The following is a 22,184-nucleotide window of genomic DNA, read 5'->3' on the forward strand; positions in this document are numbered from 1 at the left end:
AGATTAATGTAAAAGTGGATTTAAATTAGAAACACGGGACCACAGTCCGCTAACATTAGCAACAATCACTACTTACAGTCTGTGCAAGTGAGAAGAGCAAACGCCAATCAAATGAATAACCTGTATTTAGAAAACCAGGTAGTAGTTCCGTGGGGAGTTTTTGAAAAAGAAATTATTATTTCAATGCCAAGTCACGCTTACAGCTTTGAACAAGTAGCAGAACATGGGCATGTTTCTCAAATGGATTTCACAGCATCAGTGCAAAAGCCAGAAGGGATGGCTTAGTGTTTTAAGCCTCAGATTTGAAACACCCAGACTCCCTGCAAGTACAGCGTTAAATCCTCTGTGGAACCACAGCTTCAAATGCTATCAGGAGAGACTCAACTCGTCATCCTTCGGAGACTGATAAATTAAAAGCCATGAAGTTTAGAGGCAATGGAAGGGAGTCCGGAGCCACCTGCACCCCCTCCACACCCCACACAGGGAGGCTCGATGTGTAACATCATTTCAGGTTCCACTGGAGGCAGCCTCCTTGCGAAGACTTGAGCATACTGTTTTTAAGACATTCATAAATCTCACAACCCTGCCATCGACCATCTTTATAAACTTTTAAGCCAAATTTCTGACAGCTCAAAGTAGACCAAAAACATCATTTTTAATTCCTTTTAAGACAGTGAAGGAAATTCTAAGTGCCAACTATAAAATGCATTATAGGTATCCGGCCAACTCTTTATTATTCTTGTGGAAATCTTTGAATCTCGAATTGATTTATTTTTGCTGCCTTGTATGATTCTGGACCACCTCCTTCCTGACATTGATTGATGGACGCTTGGCAAATGCCAATTAAACAACACAACTTTATTTAATTTGCATTGTACTCTACCATTTTCTCCCATCTCCTACTCATTCCCAAAACTTTGTAAGGAAGAACACTATTATTTTCTCCATCTTACAGATGAGGAAAGTGTGCCTCACGAAGATATACAAGTTGACCACGGCTGATACGTTGTTGTCCTGCCTTTTAAAATCCAGGTCCTGAGAATCCTCCTAAAGTATCACTAGTTATGAGGAAGTTCTATTAAGAAACACAAACATTTTGCCAAAGAAAATTCGGTAACACATTCTAAATTTAAATAAAAATAACTTATAACTAATTCTTTTGATTTACCAGTAATGCTACATCTCGCTGCTCTAATGTATAATTAATGATTTAAAAGAATAAGAAATTGGAGAGGATGCTGGGGAAACTCTGAACCATTTTTTTAATGTCTCCTACCTAAGTGATTAACAGATGTCGCTCTTCATTTAGACAGACCTCAAAATAAAGCACAAGGATCCAGTTATGTAGGCCCAAATGGAAACCTGAAAGTAACATGAGTGGACTTCCTGGACTAAAAAAACTATTCTCCCAGTGTTAGTCAAAGAAAAATTAATCCAGAAGGAACCTAAATATCCAGCCTCATTTAATATCTTTAAGACATAGATGCAGAGATGACTTTAAATTTAAGCAAACTTGATAGTGGACCCACTGGGCATTTTAATAGATGCTAAAAAGCCACCAAATGAATTAGATTCCTTTGAGCTGGCTTATTCATTATTTTAAATACAACTTGGCGAAGCTGACATATTAAGATCTTTTCTCAGACTTTCCCACTATAGTACAATTTAGCTGTTTTCCTCCAACCAATAGATGAGTTGAACTTCTCTGATAGGAATTTTGGAGAAAACAGTGGACTTAGTAGGATGTAACAAAGTTCAGGTTCTTTTAGTCAGAAGAAACACAAATGCCTTAAGAGCTAGGGAGAGGCTATAGAGGGCAGTGGGCACTGAGAGCAATTTTTCAAGTACTGTATTAAACAGTTTTTTGCTGAAGGCATGTCCTGGCTCCTGAGGTTGTATCAAAAATACTCAGGCTCTGTTCAGGTGCTAATGAAAATTAATTCAAAGAACAATGTACAAGGGGCAGAGCAAAATGGCAGGGTGAGCTGACCCGGGATTCTCTCCCCTCCAAAATACAACAAAAGATTGGAAGAACTGAATTTCAGAGAATAAACATAATGCCAGCTCGTTAGAGACCTACAATACCAAGAAGGCGGAGATCATAACCTAGCTTTACCCCTTCGGAGGCGCTGGAACGGTAGAGAGAACATCACTCCCTCCCCTAGAGTCTGCGATCGCTGCGGTGCGGGTCGGGAAGGAGCGGGGGAGGGGCCGCGCGACCGGGGATCATCCAGGACTCCTGCCGCTGATTCAGTGGAGACCCGCTGACGGGGCAAAAGCTTCCGTCCACGGGGACCCTATAAATCAAGGGCCTTGGGAGACCAGAGAACAGAACTGATCTGAACCCAGACCGGTGCGTGTAACAGCCCCTCCCCCCCAGCAAAGCCAGTGGGCGCAGCCATCTTGCCCCGAAGGCGGAGAGCTAACACGCCGCTCTCGACCCCCATCTAGTGGTGACAGGCTGTAACTGCAACTGAATTCTACCACCATGAGAAAAAACCTCTCCTCTACCATCCAGCAATTTATAAAAGCCCCAGACCAGAAGGAAAACAATAAAAACACAGAATTAAGTCCTGAGGACTTGGAATTAGGTAAACTAAGTGATAATGAGTTCAGAGCAGCTATAATCAAAACACTCAATGAGGTAGAGAGAAAGATAGAGAAACAAGCCGAGTTCTGGAGTTACTTCACAAAAGAGGTTGAAATCATAAAGAAGAATCAAACAGAATTATTTGAGATGAAAAACACAATGGACCAGATAAAACAGAATATGGATTCCCTGAATGCCCGTGTAGACACCATAGAAGAGCAAATTAACATAACTGAAGATAGACAGGCTCAATGGCTCCAGACAGACGAAGAAAGAGAACTAAGAATTAAAAAAATGAGGAAAATCTCCGAGAGATAATGAATTCAATGAGGAGTAAGAACATAAGGATCACAGGAATTCCCGAGAATATGGAAAAGGAAAATGGAGCAGAAAGTGTGCTTAACGAAATTATTGAAGAGAACTTCCCAAATCTAGGGATCAATGGAGAAATGTGTGTAGAGGAGGGTTTTAGATCTCCTAGATTTGTCAATGTAAAAAGACCCACCGCAAGGCACATAATAGTAAAGTTGGCAAATAGGAATGATAAGGAGAGAATACTCAGGGAAGTAAGAAAAAAAAAGAGAATAACCTATAAAGGAGCCCCTATCAGACTGTCAGCGGATTTCTCTACAGAAACCCTACAAGCTAGGAGAGAATGGAGTGACATATTCAAAGCTTTAAAGGATAAAAATCTTCAGCCAGGAATACTCTATCCAGCAAGAATTTCCTTCAGATATGAGGGAGAAATTAAATCTTTTCCAGACAAACAAAAGTTAAGGGAATTTGTAACCAAAAGCCCTCCATTACAAGAAATCCTCAAGAAGGCTCTCATACCTGAAAAAAGAAAAAAGGGAGAAAGGGGACACAATCCACAGACTAGGGAGACCGATGGATAGAACCAGAACAGGATAGCAAATATTCAACTATAGCATTAGGGTAAAAATAAGGAAACTACCAAAACAAGGACGATCTTAGCACTCTAACTACAAATTAATAAGATGAGTTGGAATAAAAAATGAAAATAATTATTTAGGAGGGGAAGAGCAAAGGGTCTAAATCAGTATTGGTCAATTAAGTAAGAGACCACCAGAGAACAGACTATATTATACACAAGATTCTAAATACAAACTTCAAGGTAGACACTAAAATAAAGTACAGAACAGAGTCACAAATCATAAATAAGGAAAAATCTAAGAAACCCAGCATAAGAAATTGCAGTATTAAATGGGTAGTTTAAAGCAAACAGGAAAAGAAACACAGGAAAACAAGATAATGAGCGACAGATTAACAGCATTAAGTCCACATGCATCAATAATCACTCTCAATGTGAACGGATTGAACTCTCCAATAAAAAGACACAGAGTGGCAAAATGGATTAAAGAACACAATCCAACAATTTGTTGCCTCCAGGAAACACACCTCAGCCCCAAGGACAAACACAGACTCAGGGTGAAGGGGTGGAAGACAATATTTCAAGCTAATAGCAAGGAAAAAAAGGCAGGTGTTGCAATTCTTATATCAGACCAAGTGGATTTCAAAGTAAGACAGGTAAAGAGAGACACAGAGGGACAATATATAATGATCAAAGGGACACTTCATCAAGAAGAAATAATGCTTATAAATATCTATGCACCCAACACAGGAGCACCAAGATTCATAAAGCAACTATTAACAGACCTAAAGGAAGATGTTAAAAACAACACAATAATAGTAGGGGACCTCAACACCCCACTCACATCAATGGACGGATCACACAGACAGAAAATCAACAAGGAAATAGTGGAGCTGAATGAAAAACTAAAACAATTGGACTTAATACACATATATAGACCACTTCACCCTGAAAGAGCTGAATACACATTCTTCTCAAGTGCACATGGAACATTCTCAAGGATAGACCATATGTTGGGGAACAAGGCAAGCCTCTACAAATTTTAAAAAATTGAAATAATAACAAGCATCTTCTCCGATCATAGTGCTATAAGGTAGAAATTAATTACAAGAAAAAAGCTGAGAAAGGCACAAAGATGTGGAAACTAAACAACACACTACTGAACAAGCAATGGATCATTGAAGAAATTAAAGAAGAAATTAAAAAATACCTGGAAACAAATGAAAATGATAGCATGCCATACCAACTCATATGGGATACAGCAAAAGCTGTATTAAGAGGAAAATTCATCGCAATACAGGCACATCTTAACAAACAAGAAAAATCCCAAATAAGCAACCTTAAAGCACACCTAACTGAACTAGAGAAAAAAGAACAAATGAAGCCCAAAGTCAGCAGAAGGAGAGAAATAATAAAAATCAGAGCAGAAATAAATACTATTGAAACGAAAAAGGCAGTAGAAAGGATCAATGAGACAAAGAGCTGGTTTTTTGAGAAGATAAATAAAATTGACAAATCACTAGCCAGACTTACAAAGAAAAAAAGGGAGAAAGCTCAAATAAACAAAATCAGAAATGAGCAAGGAGAAATAACAACAGACTCTGCAGAAATACAACAGATTATAAGAGAATACTACAAAAAACTATATGCCAACAGAATGGATAACCTAGAGGAAATGGATAAATTCTTGGACTCCTACAATCTCCCAAAGCTCACTCAAGAAGAGGCAGACAATTTGAACAGACCAATCACAAGGAAAGAAATTGAAATAGCAATCAAAAACATCCCAAAGAATAAAACCCCAGGACCAGATGGCTTTCCTGGGGAATTCTACCAAACTTTCAGAGAGAATTTAATACCTATCCTTTTCAAGCTATTCCAAAAAATTAGGGAAGATGGAACACTTCCTAACACATCCTATGAGGCCAGCATCACGCTGATACCAAAACCTGACAAGGACACCACGAAAAAAGAGAACTACAGGCCAATATCACTGATGAACATAGATGCAAAAATTCTAAACAAAATTTTGGCAACCAGAATTCAGCAATTCATCAGAAGAATCATACATCATGATCAGGTGGGATTCATACCAGGGACACAAGGATGGTTCAACATCTGCAAATCAATCAACGTGATACACCACATCAACAAACTGAGGAATAAAAACCACATGATCATCTCAATAGATGCAGAGAAGGCATTTGAGAAGATCCAACAGCATTTATGATAAAAACTCTGAACAAAATGGGCATAGAAAGAAACTACCTCAACATAATAAAGGCCATATATGACAAACCCATAGCCAACATCATACTCAACGGGCAAAAACTGAACGCCATCCCCCTGAAAACAGGAACGAGACAAGGATGCCCTCTATCACCACTCTTATTTAACATAGTACTGGAGGTCCTGGCCAGAGCAATCAGGCAAGAAAAAGGAATAAAAGAAATCCAAATAGGGAGGGAAGAAGTGAAACTCTCGCTGTTTGCAGATGACATGATCTTATATATAGAAAACACCAAAGAATCCATTGGAAAACTGTTAGAAGTAATCAACAACTACAGCAAAGTTGCAGGGTATAAAATCAATTTGCATAAATCAGTAGCATTTCTATACTCCAGTAATGAACCAACAGAAAAAGAACTCAAGAATACAATACCATTCACAATCGCAACAAAAAGAATAAAATACCTTGGGGTAAATTTAACTAAGGAAGTGAAGGACCTATATAATGAAAATTACAAGGCCTTTCTGAGAGAATTGGATGACAACATAAGGAGATGGAAAGACATTCCATGTACATGTATTGGAAGAATAAACATAGTTAAAATGTCCATTCTACCTAAAGCAATCTACAGATTCAACGCCATCCCAATCAGAATCCCAATGACATTCTTTACAGAATTAGAATAAAGAATCCTAAAATTCATATGGGGCAACAAAAGACCCCGAATTTCTAAAGCAATCCTGAGAAAAAAGAACAAAAGGGGAGGCATCACAATCCCTGACTTCAAAACATACTACAAAGCTACAGTAATCAAAACAGCATGGTACTGGTACAAAAACAGGTGCACAGATCAACGGAACAGAATTGAAAGCCCAGAAATAAAACCACACATCTATGGACAGCTTATCTTTGACAAAGGAGCTGAGGGCATACAATGGAGAAAAGAAAGTCTTTTCAACAAATGGTGCTGGGAAAACTGGAAAGCCACATGTCAAAGAATGAAAATTGACCATTCTCTTTCACCATTCACCAAAATAAACTCAAAATGGATCAAAGACCTAAAGGTGAGACCTGAAACCATAAGGCTTCTGGAAGAAAATGTAGGCAGCACACTCTTTGACATCAGTATTAAAAGGATCTTTTCGGACACCATGCTTTCTCAGAGAAGGGAAACAATAGAAAGAATAAACAAATGGGACTTCATCAGACTAAAGAGCTTCTTCAAGGCAAATGAAAACAGGATTGAAACAAAAAAAACAACCCACTAACTGGGAAAAAATATTTGCAAGTCATATATCTGACAAAGGCTTAATATCCATAATATATAAAGAACTCTCGCAACTCAACAACAAAACATCAAACAACCCAATCAAAAAATGGGCTGGAAACATGAACAGACATTTCTCCAAAGAAGATATACTGATGGCCAATAGGCACATGAAAAGATGCTCATCATTGCTGATCATCAGGGAAATGCAAATCAAAACTACACTAAGATATCACCTTACACCCGTTAGAATGACAAAAATATCTAAAACTAATAGCAACAAATGTTGGAGAGGTTGTGGAGAAAAAGGAACCCTCATACACTGCTGGTGGGAATGCAAACTGGTGCAGCCACTATGGAAAACAGTATGGAGATTCCTCAAAAAATTAAAAATAGAACTACCGTATGATCCAGCCATCCCACTACTGGGTATTTATCCAAAGAGCTTGAAGTCAGCAATTCCAAAAGTCCTATGCACCCCAATGTTCATTGCAGCATTATTTACAATAGCCAAGACATGGAAGCAACCTAAGTGCCCAGCAACAGACGAATGGATAAAGAAGATGTGGTACATATATACAATGGAATACTGCTCAGCTGCAAAACAGAACAAAATCATTCCATTTGCAATAACATGGATGGACCTTGAGAGAATTATGTTAAGTGAAATAAGCCAGCGAGAGAAAGATAATATGTGTATGACTCCACTCATATGAGGAATTTAAAATTATGGACTAAGAACAGTTTAGTGGATACCAGGGGAAAGGTGGGGTGGGGGGTGGGCACAAAGGGTGAAGTGGTGCACCTACAACACGAATGACAAACATTAATGTACAATTGAAATTTCACAAGATTGTAACCTATCATTAACTCAATAAAAAAAAAGAACAATGTACATTTTCCTTGTTTTCTCACCGTTTCACCTCTTTTTAAAATTTCACCTAGCATTAGTTTATCCTAATTACTCCAGCATAAATGATTTGTTTCTCCTCCAAAATCCCACAGCAGAAATTTATAACACTTCTCTTTAATCACACCTAACTTTTTAATAGCACTTCCCTGCCTTGAGATAATTCTTCTAGGCTATCTTATGCTGTTTAAGTTGTGTATTTAATTTCATAGCAATAAGAGCCTTGAAGGTTTTTTAAACTTTGCAACTCCTACCAACTTAATATTTTAAAAGCCTGGATGGATTTATAGACCCTCTTCAAAATTATTTGATTACGTGGCTTTCTTTGGCAACCTAGGCAGGTATTCCAGAACCCCAAAGGGATTATGGGTTCATGCTCACTTATCTGCCCTGACAACCGAACTACAGAAACGAGCAACCTGCACCATGCGTGTTGTTAAAAACAAGACAATAGGGCCAAAATGGAGTCACTTATGCTAAGCCCCATGTCACCAAAGCGAGACTTACCTTAATGAGTTTCAGCTCTTGCAGAAATGGAATCTTAAACCAATCAATCAGGAATTGCCTGATCAGCCCTGGTGATAGAATCATCCTGATAACCCCCTGCCATCCCCTGAGGGAAAGTGACCTCGCTATAACCAACCCACTTTTTTGTCTAACTTCCTTGTCCTCACTCCCTTCTGCCTGTGAGATTTTCATTCTGTACAGCTCCTCTGTGAGCTCCTTTCTACCTGCTGCATTGGAATCAATTTGAATTGATTTTTGAATTTGATTTGAATAGATTTTCGCTCAAACTCTTAAAATTTTTAATATGCCTCAGTTTCTCTTTTAACAGCTCTGGTGTCACAAGAGAGAACCGAAGTTGACGCCCAACAGCTCCCATGAGCAACAAGCAACCAGACATAGTTCCCTGTTGAGCCCTTGAGCTCGCTGCATTCTCGAGCTTTCGATCCTAACGCCACAGCTCTTGTGTTATGAGCTTTCAGACCTCATTTGAGCATTTCTTTTTCAAGACTGGGTCCAGGAATCAGCCAGAGTCAGACTGGGTCTGACTTAGAAACGAGATTAGACCCAGGGTCAGATTGGGTCCAATTGAAGCTGGACTGGGTCCAGTGTGAGGCCTCGGGGAAATAAAATCTTGCTTTCCGGCTGAACAAGCAAGTTAACCTTACCAAAGATGTGGCCGCAGTGGAGAACGGTTAACCTAGATAAGCCTACCCATTTAGCAGGTGCCCTAGAGAAAAGGGGGTCTCAGCCAGGTACTCACCACAAACAGCAGAGAGAAAACCATTTTTCCTCCTCTACGGTGTCTGGTGACCAGGATGAGACCCGCTGGGACACCCCACTCCTCCAGAGCCGGCAGAGGGGATCCTGGGGAAACTGGCAGAAGTTGGCAAAGGGTAAGAATTGTTCCCAAAGTCAGCTCTCCCCAGTCTCCATCTGTGGTGCCTGGTGGAGAGGAAGGAAAAGTTTCACATTGTCCCTTCCTTTCCAAATGCGGATTGGCAGGCTGAAACATCTGCAAGATTTTGATCTTTGAGTGTGGCTGGTGAATTAGCTTTCGAGACCCTTTGGGCGCTGATCCTTTCTCTCCCAAGGACAGCTATCGCCTTCTCCTTTATCTCATTTTGTGTCCTGAGAACTTGGGTTGGCAACCGTCAGGTTGGGGTCCCCAAAATATGGCACTCAACGGTGTCAGGCACAAGGTAAAATGCCTCAAAAAAGAACGGAGGTGGCATTGCTCGCCCTGTAGGTGCAGGAAGGTGCACGTTAGTGAGCGGTGTAGACGGTTAATTTCTGTTTCCCCAAACTGTTTCTCCTCTTCTTTCAGCTCAGAGATTTATAACAAGTGGACCTCCCCCAAAAAGTTGGGGTGGGAAAACAGTAAAATGAGTCTAGCTGTAAGCAAGCGTGCTTTATCCACACTTTGTAGCCATCCCGCATCCCCGAGGCCAGGAATTCCAGAGAGCACACGTGGAGTCTGGCAACCTTACCAACCTCAACTTTTCATCGAAAGGATAAGACGTTAAAACCAAACAAAAAGTTCCTAGGATCCGGCCCCCCAGGGCTGCATGATTTCATACTAATTTTCCCTCAACGATTCAAAAAACAAGACACGCGCTAAGACCTGAGAAGCATCTCAGTCACAGGGTGCGCGGGACAGAAACCTCCCGCGGTTCCCCAAGGCCCACATCTCGCGCGAGTTGAGGCAGCGCGGCCGCGCCCCAGGCGAGTGGGCGGGGCGGCCGGGTGGGCGGGGCGCTGGAGTCGAAAGCTCGGGGAGCGCGCGCGCGGGGCCTGCGGCGGCCGGCGGCCGGAACCTTAGTGGCGCTCGCCTGGCCCGCGCAGCAATGGCGTGGAAGTGGCGCTTCCTTCTGCTTCTCGGGCCGCTGCTGCTGGGTCCAGGCCTCGCGCGCCGCTGCGGCCCCCTGCCCCTGGTCCTCAACACCTGGCCTTTTCAGAATGCAACTGAAGCAGGTGCGTGGCGGCGGCCGGGGCGGGGCCGGCGCTGCTGGAGCTCGCAGCGGGGAGGAGCGGCCGGCTGCAAGGTTCTGCGGGCCCGGCGGGCAGGCCAGCCGCAGCCGGGCCAAGCCTTCCTCGTCTCACCTGGGAGCCCTGGCTGCACCGCCTGCGTCGCTGCGTCCCTTGCGGTTGATCCCTGCTCCATCCTCCCTGCCACTGCTGCATTTCAGGTCCTCATTCGGGCTCACTCCCTGCGTTCAGCCCCCGCGCCAGCATACCTTCCCCCTGCTGCTGACCCAGAGCAGTGGGGGCCTTTCTGTTTAGACTCTGCTGGGGGCGCCTGGACTTCCAGTCTTTTCAAAGTGTCTCCTGTCTGCCTCTTCACCTCTCCTTTCTAACCCTGCAGTTCTCCCCAATACTCTGTACTCCAGCTCTGCAAATGACAATTTCCCAAAGTAGACTCTTTTTACGTTTCCTTTTTTTCCCCGCTGGATGCTGATATGCTGTATTTGCCACCTGGAATGCAGAGTTCCCGTCTTGGCTGCATGTTAAAAACATCTGCAGAGCTTCTGAAAAATACCTATGCCTGAGCCCCAGCTCCTAAGATTTTGCTTTAATTGCTGGAACTAAAGCATCTGTGTTTTCAAAAAGCTGCCTAAGTGATTTTGATCTGCAGCCAGGATTGAGAAACACTCAGCTAAAGTATCGCCTCTTCCAGGAAGCCTTCCCTGATTTACTACCGTTATGCCCAGTCTGAGTTAGGTGCCTATCCGCTGTGCTTTGGTATTATCCTGTACATACCATTGTCTTGTCATTTTCTCATTGTGTTGTGGTGTGTCTCATTCACGATGTAATAACATAAGGATAATTTCGACCTCTGGCTCCCCATCTGAGGCTGCTAATATAACTTTCTGGGGCAGAATTTGGTGGAGCTAAGTTTATGTTATGGGCAGTGCATACAATTCAGAGAAAATGAGAGGACAGTCTGGGAGAAAGAAAACCCAGCGATAATGAGACAAAAAGTACAGCAACCTAGGCAGGGAAAAATTCTGTGTATGTTGCCTGTAATGAAGGGGGAACTCCTTGAAATATACTTTCAAACCAATCCGTTCAGTACTGATACTTAAATTATTTACCCATAGTAGTAGCTGCCCTTAAAGGAATTCTGTTTTTATTAGTAAAGAAATTGACCATTGAAGACCTTTTTTTTTTTTCTTTTTCAATGTATGGGACTCCACAGAACATAGTCTAGTGCCAAAAGCCCGGCCACTATAGCCAAAATGGCTACTTGTGAATCCTAGCTCTGCTATCCATCAACTGTGTGACCTTGAACAAGTTACTTAACCGCTGGATCTGTTTCCTCCTATTTAAAATGAGGATGGCAGTTGTACTGTACTTACCTGAAAAGCTGTTGTGAAGATGAAATGAATTAATCCACGTGAAGCCCACATTGTAATTATTTGCTGTTGTGGTGTTATTGAGACGCTGTGATAGATACCTCAATGAAAGTATTAGTTCTGTGTATTTTCAGTAATCTAATGATGCAGAAGAAATTTATGTCTGATTTAATGAATTTTCAAATTAACTGTCTTTTAGTAGCTTCAATTGTAACTTTTAAAGTTGAAGGAGAGACTTTCTTTTCTCATGCAGACACGGTAGAAATAGGTATTAATAAGTGAAAAAACCCTCAGTTGGTATCCGTAGCCAAAGTCTTGGAATTCTTCACAGTAAATAGTTGCAGCCTATAATTCTGTCTCTGTCACTCTGACTCCTTGTAGCTCTCCATAAACTAACTTAAAAATTCAGTTTAACTTAGAGGGCATGGGAAAAAAATGTTAAAACTAGGAGTTCTCAAAGCGTTGCTGGTTTGTTGCATTTAACATTAAAAAACCCAGATATGAACAGGCACTGTTGCGGTTTGATTGACAGCGTGGGAGACATTAGTGGCTGGAGGCTCCGCTCTGGACGCAGTGGAGAGCGGCTGTGCGGCCTGTGAGCGGGAGCAGTGTGACAACACCGTGGGCTTCGGTGGAAGTCCTGACGAGTCTGGAGAAACCACACTGGATGCCATGATCATGGATGGGTAAGCAGGCTCTCCGGGACCTAGTTGTCTCTGCGTCTCCGCTTCATGTTCAGTTGCATTTATAGTTGATTGATCTTCTACGGAAAGCACGATGGACGAATATCTAAGTTTTGTCACAGGTCAAAACCCCTAGCTTATTGTACTTGGCCATTCCAAACACAAGATGTTTCCCTCTCAATTAAAAGAAAATCAGCAGCAGCAGCATAGAAATATCCCATGGAAGAAGGGACTCTCCTTAGAACAGGGAGAACCCCAAGCTGCAAAAATATGTCTCTGACCTGGTCCACAGTGGTTTATCTGCCATGTACAAATGCTGTGGTTTCCCTGATCTGAAGCCTGAAAACCCCTTTCAAAAGCCGTATTTAAAGCGAGCCAGGAGAAACTGGAAATTTTAGTGCTGTGGGAGTATAGGGTAAGTTGATTTTCTGTTTGTTCCTTAATTTGTCTGATTGTGGGAATTTGTATGAACTTCACGGATGTGCTGTTACTTCTATGTTAAGATGCTGGAGTTTATCCTACAGAACACTATTGCTTGGAGTGGAGCAGTATTTTTTAATCTATGAACCTTTGAAAATAAATACGTATTGCGCCTTTTTTCTTGCAGCACTACGATGAACGTAGGAGCAGTAGGAGCTCTTAGACGAATTAAAAACGCAATTGGTGTGGCACGGAAAGTGCTGGAACATACGGCACACACGCTTTTAGTAGCAGACTCAGGTACATTTTCCCTATACGGAAGTTTTATCTAGTCTTCTGTCTGTACTCTTCACTGTGACAAAAGGACTCAGTATCAAGTAGTGGAGAGAAGCCGACCTAAGTTCAGATCTTGGCTGTTTCACTTATTATCTATTTAACTTTGGATAAGTTCCTCAACTTCTAAATTCTCACTTTCTTCATCTTTCAAATAGGATTTAAAAAATTAGTTCATCATCTGTAGATGGGTTATTGCTGGACTGAAACATGATTCAGCATCATTTCTCCTCTTGTATCATGACTGTATATGTATAAGACCCATGGAACATCATTAATATAAGAAGAAGTGAGCAGAAGGAGTTTTGCTGTGGGAGTCACTTACTTGAACGTCTTCCTAGTCATATACTGAAAATCAGACAGTGATCTATAATCAGAATTAATTTTTGACGTTGAATTAGTTAACAACTCCTGCAGGTATCCTTGTTTCTTGAAATATAGAATTGAAAACTACCTGACAAGCAAAAGGATCCGTTGCTCATTCATGGAATCCAGCTGTCCCTTTGTTTGGTGTCTCAAAGCTTTTTACACCAACGCTGGGCATTGCATCCTAGTCAGAGCAGTAAGATTCTTTGTTGGTGAGAGGCCTGCCTTTTATTTTGGAAAGTACAAGAAAGAGCGTGGAGGAAGGTGCGAAAGGAGACCTGTCATAACACACACCCCCAGGGTCTCCAGCACATCAGTTTTAGGAAGGACACATGGAAGCTGAGGTCTAGACACTGATGCCCTTAACACGGTTCATGTCTGACACTCCTTTGGAAGTCTGCGTGTGCCCCCAGGGATGGTTACCTCACTTAAGAGACAGCTGCCCAAGAACACTTCCTGTACATGTCTTTTGTTTAGAAGACAATACTTAACTAATTTACGTTTTTCTTCTCTTCTCCATCTCCAGCCACCAAGTTTGCCAAAAGTATGGGGTTTATCAGTGAGGATTTATCTACCAATGCTTCTCGAGCTCTTCATGCAGATTGGCTTGCTCAGAATTGCCAGCCTAATTATTGGAGGGTGTGTATACATAATTTTTAAAAGTAAATTACTTGAAAATATCAAGTGACATCCCCTTCTGCTCTGTGTTATCCACCTATTGCCTAAGGTACTGGTTAGCACTCTGGCTGCACTTTAGAACCAAAGATTTAAGTTAACTCTTGGGTGTGGATGCTCTTGCAAGCTCCCTGGCTGCATCTAATGCACATCCAGGATGGAGAGCTACTGGTCCCTGGCAATAGTTTTCAAATTGTGGTGGTTCTACTGTGGGAAGAGGGGCTGCCTCAGTCAGAACTGCTCTGCTTATATCTCCTTGTAACAAAAGATTCCAAGTCTAAAAAATCAAAGTTGGAAACCATTAGTGTAAACTATTTCGTAGGTTTTATCTATGTGAAGTGTCCCCAGTATCTTGCCCTTCTTTGACGAGGATTTATACCAGTAGGTGTCTAGTATGTTACTAGTGGGATAATTTGTCTTTAAATCAGTGGGACTTTTAGCATGAATCCGTTTGTCTTTGCCATCCAGAGGCTTTCTGTGGGCTCCCTTAGTCTCTTATCTGTTTCTTCCCCAAATCCTAATTACCTTTGAGTAACCAGGAAGTCTCTGGGCTTAGCCCTTGAAAGAGGCTACTGTCTAAAACCAGGTCAAGGGAGGCACCAAGTGCACAAATGAATAAGACCTGAGTAGTCGGTTTCTTGTTTTAATACTAATCCATATGTCCAACCTAAATTCATGAATTTGGATTATTTTCTTGAGCCTCTAAGATTCATAAGAGAATCTTAGAGAAAAACTTAGATTGTATTCACATGAACCTAGCTTTGGAAAAAAGATGGTTTTAAAATAGATTTCCCTTTAAATCTCAGAACTTGTCCCTGGCCAGGGACAAATTCTGAGATTTAAAGGTCAGGTTGTGTACCTAATTCCTTTGCAGACTAATATCTAATAAAAAAAATCTTCATTTATATCTACCATTGTGTTGAGAATTTTAGGCACATGAAAAATCGGGGAGCTTTTCCAGACAATATGGAAGTCTATTCCATATTATGTAATTCTGAGACTAGACTAGGTATTCAGTAAAATTGTATCCATCTGTTCATATAAGACTTAGCTAATGTTTGACTGCTTATTCTTATCTTTCAGTTACCAGATGTCCTTTTGGTTTCTTACTAATGTTTAGTGACTGGACGTTACTACTTGCTAAGTTCTAAAATCACCCTTTCTAAACAGTAAAATTTACATCTTGTTTACAGAATGTTATACCAGATGCTTCGAAATACTGTGGACCCTACAAACCACCTAGTATCTTAAAGCAAGATCGTAGTACCTATAGAGAAACAGGAAATAATTATGGTCATGATACTATTGGTAATTATTTGCCTTTCATACAGTTTTTATGGTCAAAGGTCAGGCATTTTTAATTGCCTTCCTGTGTTTCTTAACTTCTTCACCCCTATCCATGTACCAGATGGTGATTTTGATTGTTTTAACTGCCAAGTAAGAATAACACACACACACACACACACACACACACACTTTCTTACATCTGTATGCATTTTGGTAAATTATACAAGACCCCTAAAATCTAATGACTTTTTACTTTTGTATTTTTAAATATTTATTTGATATTTAGTTCTTTTAATAATCTCATGTTGTTTGCCACACTCAAGTGATCTTTCCAAGGTACAATGTTGAAAATTTCCATTAGTCTATGTCAGTGATTTTCTTTGGAATTAGCTTTGAAAAGTAACTGAATGATTTGAAGAGTGAAGATTTGGGATGTCTACCAAACTGTGCTGTGAAACCAGGTCATTAAAAAGCACAAATTACACCACTGGTATAATTTTCAATATTCCTAAGTTTCCTATTTTCTTCTACTTGAAATTAATGAAAGAGGATATTTATATATTTATATTGCCAATTGCTCAATTATTTGGTTATATTTGAGGTAAACTTTGGAGTTGATACCTACAATGATTTTTTTTTTAACTTCTAGGCATGGTTGTAATCCATAAGATGGGATATACTGCTGCTGGTACATCTACAAATGGTCTAAAATTCAAAATACCTGGGTTAGTGTTTCTCAGAGAACAGATCTCACAAATATCTATTGAGCATAAACCAATATGTGCTAGGCACTATGGGAGACGTCGAATGTAAAGCACGCCCTCCCCTGACAGCTGAGATAGAAAAATGTGAAAGAAAATAAATTAGTGTCTGCTAAGTGCCAAAGGAGAGGGGGTCCCGGCCCATGCTGTTGAGTTCAGGGATGGCCATGGTGATCTGATTAAGCTGGGGTGGTGAGAGAGGCCAGTAGAGAGATGCTGGGAGCTACATCTCAGCCTAAGGAAGAGACAGGGAGCATCCAGGTCAGGGTACCAGCACATCTAAAGCAGTGCACACTCAGGTCAGGGCGCCCACTGGCTGAAAGAGAAACTGTGTGTGTGTTGGGTGGGGGAGGAAGCTTAGAGCCAGATTTCAGGGGGTTCTTCTGTCGGTTTAAGGATTTCTGGATTTTATTTCAAAGTAGTAGAAAAGCAGTGAAGCTTTATTACAAGGAAAAACCTTGGTAAAATTTTGGCGCATTAGAAAGGAGGACTAGATTGTAGGTGAGGAAAACAAATTTGAACCTGTTGAGATAATCTAGAAATCAGACGAGCAGGGACGGTCACTGTAAACCTATGCCATCTTGATATACTGGCTGGGGTCTAATTCTTACATAATTAATGGAGGTTTGTGGAAACGTAAATTGCAAAATGAATGAAAATCTTTTTTGTGTGTGTTCTCATGAAGAATTTACTTAAAACAATCGTCAGGGGCTAAGTAGATATATGCCCTATTGTTGAAACATCTCATAAAATAATTTGGTTGTTCCACTTGATTTCCTGTCCTAAATTATTATCCTGTGTCCTCACAAAGTCGAGTAGGAGATTCGCCGATCCCTGGAGCTGGGGCCTATGCTGAAGATGCAGTGGGAGCAGCCGCGGCCACGGGCAATGGTGACATAATGATGCGCTTTCTGCCAAGGTGTGACATCTTACATTTATAGGACTTTTAGAGATCTTTAGAGGAGATATTGTCTGTCAGGATAGAAAATAATTGGTTGTGCCACGTAATCTGAATTTGTGTGTACAAGAGCTTTTTAGAAGCGCTGCTTACAAACCCCTATCAATTTTGATAATGATAGTCATTCAAATTAAGTAATCATAACCCTCTGAAATAGAATAATAAGCCTCACTCTGCTTCACAGATGAGCATACTTCTGGTCCATTTAAATAATTTATGTAAGACCACTGAGTAAAGGAACCGTGATAATTGATGATAAAAGTAGGAATGCAGTTGTGTGTACAGTTAATTACTGAAAGATAATCATCACAACTAGATGTTTTGCACATGCCCGGCATTTTCTCCATTGATGGTAGCCCCATTTCTTATATACGTATAAGCTCTGTACTTTATGACTTCTGGCTGTTATTCCTAAGCAACAGTTATTCAGCCAAAGCCAAAAATAATAGTCCTTATCTGAAAATAATGGGCAGATTAGTCAAAAAGATAGACATTGGGTCAAAGTTTACTGCTTTCCTGCTGATGTTTTCACAGGAGTCACATACTCCTGTTCATTTACAGAGTCTTCAAATATGACAGTTTTGGTGGTTGCAGATGTCTAACCTCAAGTAACCAAATTCGGAGTTAGTTTATTCTGTCATACTAAAGTTTCGCCTCTGTTTACATCAGCTACCAAGCTGTAGAATATATGAGAGGAGGGGAAGATCCAGCTGTAGCATGCCAGAAGGTGGTTTCAAGAATTCGCAAGTATTTTCCAAACTTCTTTGGGGCTGTCATATGTGCCAACGTGACGGGAAGTTATGGTAAGCTTTAGTTGGAATTCATATTTGTGTGAACTTAGAAATATTGATGAGAATATATACTTTAAAATACTGTAGTGTATTTTATCCCTCTACCATAGAAACAGGGAGCATTTGAGTAGGCACTGGAGAAATGTTAACTGATGATCTGTCAGGACACCCAAAAGTGTTAAAAATATACCTAAAACCTGCTTTGGTTGACTGCTGGTAGTTATGACCCAGTCTCTTGCTACTAGTTCTTATCTTTGACATCTGTCCTAAGTAAAGTTTAGCGTCAGCTCCAGAATGTGCTGAGATGCGCTCATCTAGTCAGACGCTTTGATTGGTTAGAAGTCGATAGGGATAAATGATCTTCCCTACTTCTTTTCATTCAGTGTTTAAATGTCTCAGTCATTTAGATCTTTTTGGGGGGCTCCAAGGTACAAAATGTATTCTAATTAGTAAACCAAAGAAGTGAGTGGAATTACTTTTGCACTGTATTCGAGGCCTGTCCTCTGCTTCATTTACTTTCTAGATGAGCCTAGCACAGTTTCAAAGCATTTCGAGTTCAACCACTACTGCTTCTCATTACTGAATTTTCAGATGGGGAAGATGTACGGCTCACTGATCAATATAACTTTTTTGATTGGACAGCTTATTATTGTCCTTTGATCTTTTACTTCCCACAGTTCTGTGTTTGAAAAACTTGTTTGAGGAATTCCTTGGTTTTTTTTTTTTTGTTAAATACTAAGATACAAAAGTCAATATAAATTATAGGAGGAAAGGCTTTATGAATAAATCATTTTTGTTGATTTCCTCTTAAGAAATAAACCTTAAAAAGCTCCAAGTTGGGTTTAACAAGATATAAAAGGATAATTATATAATTGTAGATGAATTTAGAATTGACCAAGTCCTTATATTTAAAGTAATGGCATTAGAAGGGGCCCCTCCGGCTGTCTGAGCAGGGGAAGAAATCCGCTGTTGTCAGAGGTCGGCAGGGCCAAGGTAAACCCCGTCAGCAGGATGGTGAAGGGACAGAGAGCATCTTGACAAATACCTCTCACTTCCTGTGAGCGTGGGGAGGGGAGAATTAGGGGTGAATGACAGGAATGTTCTAGTGGCCAGGGAAATAAAATTTTTAGCATGTGCCTGAAAAGTGTTTTCGCTAAGAAAAAGATTTGAAAACAGAGGAAAATAATAGCAATGACAGCATATGTATAGAACAAAACTCAGCCTGCGTTCTGAGGTTCAGAGAGCTGGCCTCCCCACCACCTTTCTTTCTGCTCGTGGACTGTCAAGTGGTCAGTCCTAAGGAGGACACACCAGCACACTTCTGGGTGGCTTAGAAAGACATCAGGCACACAACAGCCAATGGCCAGGTGAATGAGCGACGTCTGTATTGGTTCTAAGTATGTGCATTCTGTATTTAACCAAACAACTTTCTCTTTTCGTTGCCAAGGTGCTGCCTGCAATAAACTTCCAACATTTACTCAGTTCAGATTCATGGTTTATAATCCTTTAACCAATCGACCAACTGAGGAAAAAGTAGACTGCATCTAATCCATCTTTGTTGACAGCATCTATATTTAAAGAAAGAGACAAAGGCTGGGAAGGTTACACGCTAAACTCACCTGCAGGGTGCCTCGTGTCTTCCGAGTGCTTTGTGTAAAAGAAGCACAAAAATAAATTTATGTTGAAGTAGCATTGACACTTTCTGGATCTGAAATTTTTTTTATCTGTTTTTATTTAAGCTTTGTGTATCCCCTGAAAAGGAGTATGTATGTGCGTATGTGTTTTGTGTATGTTTAAAGCTTAAGTGATACTTGGATTTCTGCTCAATGTTTCAAGAAATTGCTACTTTGGGGGTTTATTTCCATAGTGATATATGAAAGCCAAAAGAAATAATGTATATTTGGATACTTAAAGTAGAGTATGCAAGTCTTTTAGACCCAAAGAAAAAAGGTAACGATGAGTCACAGCTTGATTAGACCTGATTGAGTTTCAGTACGTTCCTGCGATCTTTCTATCGCTGATTATCAGTTTTGCATAATGCTCCCTACTAGCTTGAAGAGGAAAGAATGTTGTTAATAACAAAGGTGTGCTTTGTTTTGCACATATTAGAAACTATAGGCAATCTTCTGATGAGCAATTGTGTGGATTTTCTTTGTTTTTTTCCCCACTGACAGAGCTCTGCATATGTGATGGTTCTTTAGCCACAAAAAGCCCTGATCTTTTAGCTTCTAATATTTAGTATTGATGACTTCTTCTTAAAATGGTTTAGGGAACTTGTCTGTACTGTGCTTTTACTGGTCTCTTGAGCAGAGGTTGGTGATTGCAATTAGACACGAGTCAGTGACTCTGTCGTCTGGCATGGTCTTGGTTTCCTAAGCGCTGAGTCACCTCTCTGACTGACAGCTCTACAGAGTTGTGTGTGTGTTTTCTCAGCATCCTCTTTTCCTTAAAATCATTATCTTTTACATGAGGAGTCATTAATAAAACTGCATGTACAATATTGTCCTCAAGCTTTAGGATCTCTGCTCTGTTTTTTCTACACTCATCTTCATATTTAATGTTGTTTATAATTTAGGGCTGGAAAGCTGTAGTTCTGTGGATGCTTCTTAGACCCTGCTGTGTATCCTAATTGTCTGGGGAGCCTCTACACCAACGCCCTCTGCTCTGTCTCACCAAATCAGATTCTTCACAAATGAGAACCTGAAATCTGGAATTAGCAGCTCCTATCAGTGGCCTGAACGCCCAAAAAGAAATAATCCTATAGCTTCACCCTCACACAGTAATAGAGAAAATCTTACTTTGGGGGGCTCCCATGAGGTGTGTTGACTTGCTTCAGTCTCATGCTGGGCCTTGGAACAAGGGGAAAAAAAGCCAGATTTAAACTTGCAGTATATTTATATTAAGACGGAATGCCTGGTTTGTGGGTTTGCTGTCTGTGAATATGTTAGGCAGCCATGTACCACCAGAATAATGAAATTGAAAGTCTTTATGGCCTGTCACTCCCCAGCAAATTAGGAGCAGACAAAAACAACCTACTTATGTTTTTAAAAGGTATTTTCTCTTTAACTCACCTTCTTCTCCATGGAAATAACTTCCTTATGTATCTAATACAGAAAAATGGAAATGGAATCAGCTTTGGAAATATATTTTTAAAGTTCTATGTTTGATTATAATATTACTTAAATGTTGCAGATGTCTTGTCCTTTCTTTTGAAAAGAATCATTTTTTGTGCCTGGTAATGATATGCACAAGGAGCCCACCTCTTTGATGCTGCTGTTTTGCTCTCAGGGTCCCCTGGGGTTGGAGGGGAGACACCCATGGTCAGTGAAACAGCAGCATGAGGGAACAGAACTGTGAGCCAGTCATAAACTGAACTTAGAAATGATTCACTAAAATTGGTAAAAGCAAGAAAGTTACTTGGGAAGGGCACCTTAGAAAATTTAATCATAATCTATCTTGTTATGGAAAACAGTAAGTTGGTGGTTTTCTTCACACATATCCTGGGTGTTTAGATTGCATGGCTGTTAAATAGCTTAGGATAAAAGTAAGAGATGGTTGCAACACTTTCTTCCCATTCTGCCAGTTTTTTCCCTTTGACCCTATAAAAAATGTTCTATTACAGGCATACCTCGGAGAGATTGCAGGTTTGGTTCCAGACCACAGTAATAAAGCGAATATTGCAATAAAGTGAGTCACACAATCCTTTTGGTTTCCCAGTGTCTGTAAAAGTTATGTTTACACTATGCTGTAGTCTATTAAGTGGGATAGCTTTTTGTCTAAAAAAAAAAAACAACGTGCATATACCTTAATTAAAAAGTACTTCATTTTCATTGCTAAAAAATGCTCACCATCATCTGAGCCTTCAGTGACTTGTAATCTTTGTGCTGGTGGAGGGTCTTGCCTCGATGTTGATGGCTCTGACTGATCAGGGTGGTGGTTGCTGAAGGTTGGGGTGGCTGTGGCAAGTTCCTAATATAAGACAACAGTGAAGTTTGCCATATCATTGACAATTCCTTTCACGAACAATTTCTCTGTAGCATGTGATGTTGTTTGCTAGTATTTTACCCACAGTAGAACTTCTTTCAAAATTGGAGTCAGTCTTCCCAAACTCTGCTTCTGCTTTATCAACTAAGTTTGTGTACTATTTTCAGTCCTCTGTTG

At 40.5% G+C, this 22,184-nt stretch overlaps 1 protein-coding gene across 1 annotated transcript; it reads left to right on the forward strand.

Annotated features, from left to right (window-relative positions):
- The first annotated feature begins 10,103 nt into the window (after nucleotides 1-10,103).
- On the forward strand, nucleotides 10,104-19,715 carry AGA (aspartylglucosaminidase). The gene is made up of 9 exons (XM_070598350.1): nucleotides 10,104-10,367; nucleotides 12,282-12,435; nucleotides 13,040-13,152; nucleotides 14,078-14,190; nucleotides 15,420-15,534; nucleotides 16,163-16,238; nucleotides 17,086-17,193; nucleotides 17,902-18,035; nucleotides 19,471-19,715. The coding sequence occupies exons 1-9, from the start codon at nucleotides 10,241-10,243 to the stop codon at nucleotides 19,569-19,571; spliced, it is 1,041 nt and encodes a 346-aa protein (XP_070454451.1). The 5' UTR covers nucleotides 10,104-10,240; the 3' UTR covers nucleotides 19,572-19,715.
- The last annotated feature ends 2,469 nt before the right edge of the window (nucleotides 19,716-22,184 follow it).

Source organism: Equus przewalskii, chromosome 28 (assembly GCF_037783145.1).
Source record: "Equus przewalskii isolate Varuska chromosome 28, EquPr2, whole genome shotgun sequence".
Classification (NCBI taxonomy): domain Eukaryota; kingdom Metazoa; phylum Chordata; class Mammalia; order Perissodactyla; family Equidae; genus Equus; species Equus przewalskii.

Bases quoted from the DNA above. Each gene is read 5' to 3' on its own strand.
- AGA (XM_070598350.1), top strand. From the start codon at position 10,241: ATGGCGTGGAAGTGGCGCTTCCTTCTGCTTCTCGGGCCGCTGCTGCTG. The intron at 13,153-14,077 runs GTACATTTTCCC...CTCCATCTCCAG, and splicing joins GCTTTTAGTAGCAGACTCAG to CCACCAAGTTTGCCAAAAGT. The intron at 14,191-15,419 runs GTGTGTATACAT...TCTTGTTTACAG, and splicing joins GCCAGCCTAATTATTGGAGG to AATGTTATACCAGATGCTTC.